At 43.8% G+C, this 9,580-nt stretch overlaps 1 protein-coding gene across 1 annotated transcript in view; it reads right to left on the bottom strand.

The window, feature by feature from the left end:
- The window catches only part of LOC145414612 (synaptogenesis protein syg-2-like), a 1,004,755-nt gene extending 996,613 nt beyond the window's left edge, over positions 1-8,142 (bottom strand). Inside the window, exons 1-2 of the mRNA XM_080284139.1 lie at positions 8,029-8,142; positions 901-913 (exon numbers count right to left, since the gene is read on the bottom strand). Coding sequence (XP_080140265.1) covers positions 901-913; positions 8,029-8,142 — 127 coding nt within the window. The remainder of the gene's footprint in view (positions 1-900; positions 914-8,028) is intronic.
- Between the last annotated feature and the right edge of the window lie 1,438 nt (positions 8,143-9,580).

The following is a 9,580-nucleotide window of genomic DNA, read 5'->3' as shown; positions in this document are numbered from 1 at the left end:
CAGGAAAATCATTTTGTAATTCATTCAAATGGGCATGCGTATTGCAGGACTGGGTTTGTTGTTTCCATGTTTTCTTCTACATGCACAAGAATAAACAACTTTATCAATCCTGCGAATCGGGATGTATCATTTTTGATAATTCGACCTATACCGTTGGGCGAATTTTAGCCCTTGTGTGTGCGTGGGAGGGAGGGGGGCTAGGCCTTAGCTCCTCTTTCGCTGTTTGATGGATATGAAAGAAACTTCTCAGGTAAGTTCGTCTGGTGACTCCGAAGATCTTCCACTATGTTCAGTAATCCAATCATCGATTTTTAGGGGGTTAACCCCCGTCTTCAAATTAAAACTTCTCAGAAACAGCTAAAGGAGGGCAGATATGGGCTTTGATATCTTAGTACTTGTACAATGGACTCTCATCCTCACTGCAGTATTTAGGGAGTATGATACCCCTCCAATGATTCTTGGGAGATTCAGCCCCCCTACCAGATACAAAAGCTGTAAGAAATAGGGAAGGTGAGCACATGGATTTCAACGAAATCTCAGCTCAGGTCGTCTGTTTCATTGATAATGTATTCCACTTTATATCAGTTCACAGTATCATTTTTTGGAAGGTCAGTCCTCTCCAAAACATTTCAAGGATGCAAAATAGGGGCAGGAGGGCATTTGCTGCTTTGATATCTTAGTACATGTTGTAGAATGAGTTCCAATCCTCAGACTACTACTGTACCACCACCACCACCACCACCACTACTACTACTACTACTACTACTGCTTACTGAGTGTATCCTGGGATGTCATCCCTTACTCTTGCAGATATCCCATCATGTTTAAGAGGACACGGATGTCCTCACTGAGGACGCTGTTACCTACTTCATTCACGTATGCCACCATTGTGGCTTTTACACCGGGATACTAGCTTCTTTTACGACGCAGTAATATTCTTTTGTAATGCTTTCAATCAGGACACCGTATACAGTTTCCATTTTCTCTCTGAATGCACAGGAAGAAACTGACATCTACTTTATTTATATTTTTGTTCGGTCATGTGGGGTTGCGTGAAGTTGATGAGGAAAGAGAAAAGTGTGAGGGTGATGAAGTGCGTGGGTGAGGGAAGAGGAAAGTGAGCGATTGGTGAAGTGTGTGGTGTGCAGGGTAGAGGAAAGTAAGAGGTTATTCAAGCGGAGGGTGAGGATGAAACAGGAAAGTGCGAGGTTGGTGAAGAGGATGGGTGAGGAGGGGAAAGTCAGAGGTTAGTCAAGGGGAAAGTGACTATGGAGCTGGAAGGTGTGAGGATGGTGAAATGGATGTGTGAGGAGTGAAGGGCACGTGGGTATGAGTGTCAGTTAGTTGGAAGGTGAGAAGAGTGAGCAATGGGTTTGAAGAATGTTACAAGGTATACAGTAAATGAAATTGGACTCCTATAATCATATATACAGTATATATATATATATATATATATATATATATATATATATATATATATATATATATATATACAGAGTCACCATACATAACACATTAATTATGATTTACCGCATCAAAACTGAAACGCTGGAATAAAATATATATTACTTCTAATGCTGGAAGACAAATGAGAAAAAAGACTTATTGGCGTTTCTCTTTGACAAACTTTGATAAAACACTAAAACAGAGAAGTGGCAATAGTGGTGTGGTGTGACCAGGAGGGAGCAGATGAGCAGGCGGCTGTGGCTGAGTGGAGAGGCTCGGAGAAAACACTGGGATCACCGGACTGTCCCTCGTGTGTGTGTGTGTGTGTGTGTGTGTGTGTGTGTGTGTGTGTGTGTGTGTGTGTGTGTGTGTGTGTGTGTGTGTGTGTGTGTGTGTGTGTGTGTGTGTGTGTGTGTGTGTGTGTGTGTGTGTGTGTGTGTGTGTGTGTGTGTGTGTGTGTGTGTGTGTGTGTGTGTGTGTGTGTGTGTGTGTGTGTGTGTGTGTGTGTGTGTGTGTGTGTGTGTGTGTGTGTGTGTGTGTGTGTGTGTGTGTGTGTGTGTGTGTGTGTGTGTGTGTGTGTGTGTGTGTGTGTGTGTGTGTGTGTGTGTGTGTGTGTGTGTGTGTGTGTGTGTGTGTGTGTGTGTGTGTGTGTGTGTGTGTGTGTGTGTGTGTGTGTGTGTGTGTGTGTGTGTGTGTGTGTGTGTGTGTGTGTGTGTGTGTGTGTGTGTGTGTGTGTGTGTGTGTGTGTGTGTGTGTGTGTGTGTGTGTGTGTGTGTGTGTGTGTGTGTGTGTGTGTGTGTGTGTGTGTGTGTGTGTGTGTGTGTGTGTGTGTGTGTGTGTGTGTGTGTGTGTGTGTGTGTGTGTGTGTGTGTGTGTGTGTGTGTGTGTGTGTGTGTGTGTGTGTGTGTGTGTGTGTGTGTGTGTGTGTGTGTGTGTGTGTGTGTGTGTGTGTGTGTGTGTGTGTGTGTGTGTGTGTGTGTGTGTGTGTGTGTGTGTGTGTGTGTCAAAAATGTATAAAGTGTGTGAAACTGGAAGGATAAATCGGACCTTTTCCTTCCACTTCTTAGTCAGTTCCTCCTTCTCTCTTTTCACTTTCACTTATCCCTCTCACCTCTCACTGTCTCTTATCTATCTTCCTCACTCCTTACCCCCCGTCTCTTGCTCTCTTCCTCACTCCTTACCCCCCCCCCTCTCTCTCTCTCTCTCTCTCGCACTACTTCCATTCCCTTTCCTTCTCATTCCTCTCACTGACATCTTTTTTTCACACTCTTCCGATTACTCTTTCAGTCTTTCTCATCCCTCTCACTCTCTGTTATATACCTTCCCAGTTCTTTTGCCCACGTTCCCCAGCCTCATTCACTCTCTCCCCTCCGTTTCCCATTTCTTCCATATTCGAGTTTTCATTATATATGTCTCACTTACTCCCTCCAGTTTCTCTCTCTCCAATCCTTTTCTTTCTGTAACTTGTGTTTCCCTTTCCCTCTGGAATCTATCTGGCAACTCTAACACGCCATCGAATAATACGAGAAGTGCGGAGAACTCTCCTTATTAGCTTATTAGCAAATCCCGCTTCTCAACACTCCCCCCTCCCTAGACCTTTGTTGTCCTTCCAAAGCTACACAATGTATTCAAACGTATCCCTGAATCCTAATGAAATATGTAATTATACAGAAAATAATCCTTCAAATTATCAGGTCTTCTCTTATGCCACTTCCGACGACGTCCCTGCTCCTTCCCATAGTCCACTCCTCCTGGAATGTCTTGGTCCTCTTCCTGATGCAGTTCTCTTGGAAAACTGTCACCATCCTCTTGTACTTCAGCTCCGTGGTCCTCCTCAACATTCTTGGCTGTGGGAGCGCACGATTTTTCGGAGACTCTCCTAGCCCATGGTACTGCCACAGACGATTCACATGTACCACCTTTGGGCGAGACTTCCTGCCTCCCCGAATCCGATACGTTACATATGACAGACGGTCCAACACACTGTAAGGCCCGTCCCACGGGCTCTGCAATTTCAGTGACCGCCCCTTCTTCTGTTGAGGATTGTATAACCGAACTTTGTCACCATCCTTGAAGCTCACCTCACTTGCCTTACCATCATACTTGCCTTTCATCACTTCCCCTGAAAACTTTAGAGTTCCTCGCACTTGATAATGTACTATTGCGGCCAGGAGTTCTTAGCCACCCTCGTCCAGCCAACCCGTGTATGTGGCAGTGTCGCATTCACGAGCACAGAAGTTGCCTTCGATGCATTACTGTCGAAAAATATTCCTTCAGCTTCGGGCTTGTACTAATGGATAAAGCAATTGTAATATTTACTTTGAAGGTTTGACCCTGATAACACGAATATATCATACTGATTATTTAATAACTTGTTTCTCGTATAGAGCCAAGCAAGTGACAAATATGTATATTTGGTTCCACTCCACGACTTCCTGTAGGGTTGAACCTGCGAACACAGAGTGAACAAGGTCGAAGCATTCATTTGTTAAAAGGAGAGAGAGAGAGAGAGAGAGAGAGAGTATCGGGTGCCCGTGAATTTTTGAGGAATGAGGTGGAGAAATGAGGTGCTCAACACAGTTAAACAGGGATTTTTCCTTTCGTTTCTGTTGGCTTTCTATGCCTAAATGACTAAATGAAAGTAAATTATGAAATATAATGACTGGATGACGAAGTGGTAACAGGGTCTGGCAAATGGTTGTTTGGTCCAAAGTGTGTAGTGGTAAGCCTAATTCCAGGCAACGATCGCTGTTAAAAGTTTGATATTTTAGGTCCCATTTATTGTAAATATCTCCATGTATGTTTACAGTACGAGTATGCCCCTATGGACCTAATACCTAATTTCACCCCATGAATATTTTCATCAATGGACATTTTCACCCCTCGGAGCACAATCCCCCATGGACCTATTTTCCTTAATGTTTTTTTTTTTTTTTTTCAAAAACGCCTACTTTTCCACGTAGCCTATTTCCCCACGAACTAATTTTCCCTACTGATGTATTTTCTCCTCAGGGACCAATTTCTCCGTCGACCTTGAATCTCTCCATGGATGCAGGTTTCCTAGATGGTCGTATACCCATAGATGTATTTTTCATAATGAACCTATTTTCCCCATAAAACTGTTATCCGACGTGGTTATATCACCCACTGATGCGTGCAGTTGAAACACAGACCTCTTAACCAACAGACGTATTGCACGATGGACCTGTTGTGACCCACTGGATATATATACCTACTTCAGCATGAGTCCAGAATAATATCCCCTGTGCACCGATTTTCCCAACTCGGACATTAACTCAAATCACCTAACTCCAGTGGCCTGTTTTCCCACAATCCGTTCATCCATCTACACACCCACCATCAACTCACATACCCACAACCTTACTCAATACAGTATGTCTCAAAAGTAGGACGACACAAACCCGTCTCCTGCCTTGTCCTACAGGTAGCCCCACCACCCACCCCACTTAAACAATGCACGAAACCCACTCCACCCCACTTAACCAGCCCAACAACCCTTTCCCTCCCTCTCGCCCACTCACTTCACCTAATCCGCCTGTGAAACAACCAGCCTACACTAACCAATCCACCCACCCAGTCATCAACCTACCAACCCGCATACCATGCTCCACAAGTCAGATGACTCTCAATTCAACACACACACACACACACACACACACACACACACACACACACACACACACACACACACAGTGGCGGGGTGGATTTCCTTACACGAAAGATGAGTCTCACCGCTTAACTCAGTCTGTCGGTAGAAAATAGTACCGGGTACTCTTTACAGGGAGTTTGCCAGGCAGTAGATAAGGGGCTTCGTTCCGGCTACAGATACATAATTTTATGCGATATGAGTAAATAAAGTGCTTGAGCTAAACAGGGAAATTTTCCTTTGGCTGATGACGAAGGAGTTTATTTTTCCCAGGATAACGTCTCCTTGGACAAAATGAAAGATGGGTTTTATTCTGGGTAACGCCAGTTGACTTTGTTAAATAATTTGGCAGGCCGCGTAACTTCTGTTAAATGCCTTATGTTCGCATTTTTTTCTCTCTCTCTGGTGGTTGGCACCTGGAGATTTTTGGCAAACTCATGAGTATTTTTCTCATTAACTGGATATCTCTCTCTGGACAGAGAGGCAAATTACTTTCTTAAGCACAGCTTTTTGTTAAATCAACAGCATTTATCTCCTAATTCATTATTCCAACGAAAGCAATCCTAAAAAAAAAAAAAAATCACAAAGCAAGGCAAGTTCTAGTGACTGATGGAAGAAATATTCACACTGTGGTCTGTTTTCAATGGATCACAGGAATCCAGGGTTTCTCATCCCTTGCATTTCCCTGCGCCAGTCTGCCTCCACCTCATTATTCCAGAAATCACAGGCGCCCACCATACACGCTCTCTCTCTCTCTCTCTCTCTCTCTCTCTCTGTTAACAAACGAATGCTTCGAACTTGTTCACTCTATGTTCACTGGTTCAACCCTACAGGAAGTCGTGGAGTGGAACCAAATATACATATTTGTCACTTGCTTGGCTCTATACGAGAAACAAGTTATTAAATAATCAGTATGATATATTCGTGTTATCAGGGTCAAACCTTCAAAGTAAATATTACTATTTCTTTATCCATTAGTACAAGCCCAAAGCTGAAGGAATATTTTTCGACAGAAATGCATCGAAGGCAACTTCTGTGCTCGTGAATGCAACGCTGCCACACACACGGGTTGGCTGGACGAGGGTGGCTAAGAACTCCTGGCCGCAATAGTACCTCAGCCAGCCTTTCCTGAAGATGCTTCGCATAGCTGGAGGTGTCTATAGGCAGCTCTTCACCAGATGATCTTCTCATTAACAGGTTAATGGGTAAATGGAACTTGTGGTCCAGCATCAGTTTTGCAGGTGTGTAGCCAGTAGACTCATGCGTTGCAGACCGATATGCCATCAGCTACGCAAGTAATTTCTGGTCCCATTCTGTTTGTTCCTCTTCATAGTACTTTGCCAGTTCTTGTCCTAAGGTCCAGTTGAATTTTTCTACCATCCCATCTGACTGTGGCCTTAGTGGAGTCGTCCTGGTCTTGTTGATCCCCAGTAACTTGCAGCACTCACGGAACACAGCAGACTTGAAATTTCTACCCTGGTCTGAATGTAGCTCTTGTGCCATCCCAAAACGACAGCAAAACTGGTCAACCAACTCCTGAGCAACAATTGCAGCCTCGTGATTGGGGATGGCACAGGCTTCTGGCCACTTTGTGATGCTGTGCATGGCGACACATATATATCGGTATGCTCTTTCAGTGAGTGGCAGAGGTTCAGCAATGTCCACCATGACTCTTTTCATTGATGCACCCACTTGGTACAGCTGAAGAGGGGCGCAGCCACGTTTCTTGGGTCCCTTCTTGGCACAGCATACATCACAGGCCCGACACCACTCTTCAACTTCCTGATGCATGCCATCCAGTAGAACCTCTGTCGCAGCCAACTTAGAGTTTTCATCACTCTTAGGTGCCCATTTGTGATCTGGTTCTGGGACTCATCCAAGATCTTGGACCTCATTTTCTTCGGAACCACCAGTTGCCAATACTTGCTGAGGCCATCGGGTGTCTCCCACTGACATTCCAGTACTCTGTTGTTCAAATGAAGAAGGTCCCACTGACTCCAGTAGCTCTCAGTCACAGGGCTGAACCTGGAAACCTCTTCCTAAGATGGACACACAGTACTCTGTTCCAGCCACTTTAGCATTCGTTGTAAAAATGCATCCTCTTCAGGCATTCTTCAGCTGACACTGGCCCTGTCACAATAGTACAGTGGCATTTGTTGTTAAGATTCCCATTCCTACTACACTGCTTGCCATCTGTTCTTTCATCTTCTTGCACACTATCAATCAAGGTTCTTTTGTATTTCCTCAATGGTGAGGCTTCTTTGATGAAAAAACTGGCTAATTATTGCCTCTTGTCACCAGCCTTTACTAATTTATTCGCATCCCTCTCATCTTGTGCAGCCTTCTTCTTGCCGTCCTTCTAATTTCGACAATCACAGCTGAAGTGTCCCACCTCACCACATGACTAACACCCGTTTGTTCCAACCGTGGGTTTCCTTTCACTGTTCCGTTCTTGATCCTTCTTCTATTTGTAACAATCCAACTTCTTGTGTCCTGGCTTCTCGCAGAACCAGCAACCTCCTCTGATCTTCTGTTCTCTCTTCCACTTGTTGCAGTCCACTTTCCAATGTCCTGGCTTCTCACAATACCAGCAACTTCCTCTGATCTTCTCCTGTTCCCTCTTCCACTTGTAGCAGTCCTCTTTCCTGTCCTGGTGTTTCACAGTACCAGCAACTTCCTTCATAATTTTCTGCTTCATGTACCTGCCCTTTTCTTGCTTTGATTCCTGCACTACGACCTGTGTGAAAAGTGGATGTACTGGACATGACATAGGACTCAAATTCTAGAGCCCTGGCTAGTGCTTGTTGCATGCCTCTGGGTTGTGCCTGCTTCACTTGCACTTTCAACTCTGCACTATCAAAAGCATTGATGAACTGGTTCCTCAGAAGAATAGCCAACAGGTTAGGTGCTGCTACAGGGTACGCCTTGTGTGCTAGACTCTCGAGGTCATGAGCAAGTTGCTGGAGGGATTCAACTTGAGCCCGTAAACAGGTCCAGAATCTTGTGCTGTAAACCTCAGTCTGGTACATGGTCCCATACATGCACTCCAGCACTTCTGCTAAGGACTGATAATTATTCCTCTCCTCTACTGATATCTGGCCTAGAACTTTCATTGCGGCACCTTCAAGGTTAGTAACAAGCTGCACTGCCCTCTACTTAACATCCCAACCATTCTGATCAGCAAGTAACACAAACTGCACACGATAAATTTCCCAAAATACTCTACCATCAAGTTCCTGAGGTTTCTTTTTAATTGGACCTCCATTACAGCTATGCACTTCACTTGTTTGGGGCCTAGAAAATGGGGCATCATAATTAAATCTAGGACTTAAAACTCCTGCATTCTGATTATTCAACCCTGTATTGCTACTTTTAGATGTTTGGGAGTCGTCAAGATTCATCATACACTGTCTATTTTTGTTCATACACTCCCTGTACACTAACCTGAGGCTCAGCAATGCATATTTCTCTACAGCCTCAATTCTGTCATAAATTATCCCAAATGGCCATCTGCATGCTTCAACTGGTCGTCTTTATGCTGTCTACACTCTATTACATTATTGCTTACCCCACTCTTTTACTGCTGTAGCTCAACGTAAACTTCTTCCTTCAGCTGTTGTTAGTCTTCCTTCATTTCCCCCATGAAAGCATCTAGCTGTCCATGCATCCTCAGCTGTAACTCCCTCTGTTGCTCCTGTAATTCCTCTAGCTGTTCACTGTGTGCTTGTAATAACTGTTCTTTGATTTCGTTCCTGAACCCTTTCTGTTCTTCACTTTGAGCCTGTCATTGTACACTTTGCACTTGTTCTACGCTTTGCACTTGTAATTGTTCTTTGAGTCCTTCATCCTGTGCATGTAGTTGTACATTTTGTGCATGTAATAGTTTCATTATTGCACCGAGTGATGCCTTCTCCCTCCGTTTGTAGTGGCACTGATAGCTTTATTCACAACGTTGACTTCTTTCTTAATTTCTTCCATGGGATTGTGAGAAATCCTATTAAACTGGGAGGTGTCCGATAGGATGTTCGACCTCGTTTGCTTACAAGAATATATGAATCTTTGTACCTCAGCCAAGAGCTGGTTACGGGGAGATTTACTTCAAGAATTCAAAATACAGATAAGCCAAGATGATATGGTTGTCAATAACTATTTCTCAATTAATCAGTAAAATCATACTGGAGGTGTCATAAACTAAATGGGGAAATATTACAGTCACATGCAGCTGAGCATTTCTTATTCAACAGATCTGTAAATATATGGAACAAATTGCACTTCAGAGAAATAAATTGTGACACATTATTAACAATTAAGAATTGCTTGGGTAAAGTTTTATCTTCTAACCCGAGTAATTTATTTCTTTAATATGATTTCTTTCTTTTTCTTTACAGTTCAGAACTTGGGGTACTCAACCGCAGAACAACATCGATACATATTGTTGACTTAATGTTACTTTCTTTTTCATATAGA

This window comes from Coenobita brevimanus, chromosome 100, assembly GCF_032717465.1.
Source record: "Coenobita brevimanus isolate Jiangsu-jjx chromosome 100, ASM3271746v2, whole genome shotgun sequence".
Classification (NCBI taxonomy): Eukaryota; Metazoa; Arthropoda; class Malacostraca; order Decapoda; family Coenobitidae; genus Coenobita; species Coenobita brevimanus.
This window is presented reverse-complemented; position numbering and strand designations above follow the sequence as displayed.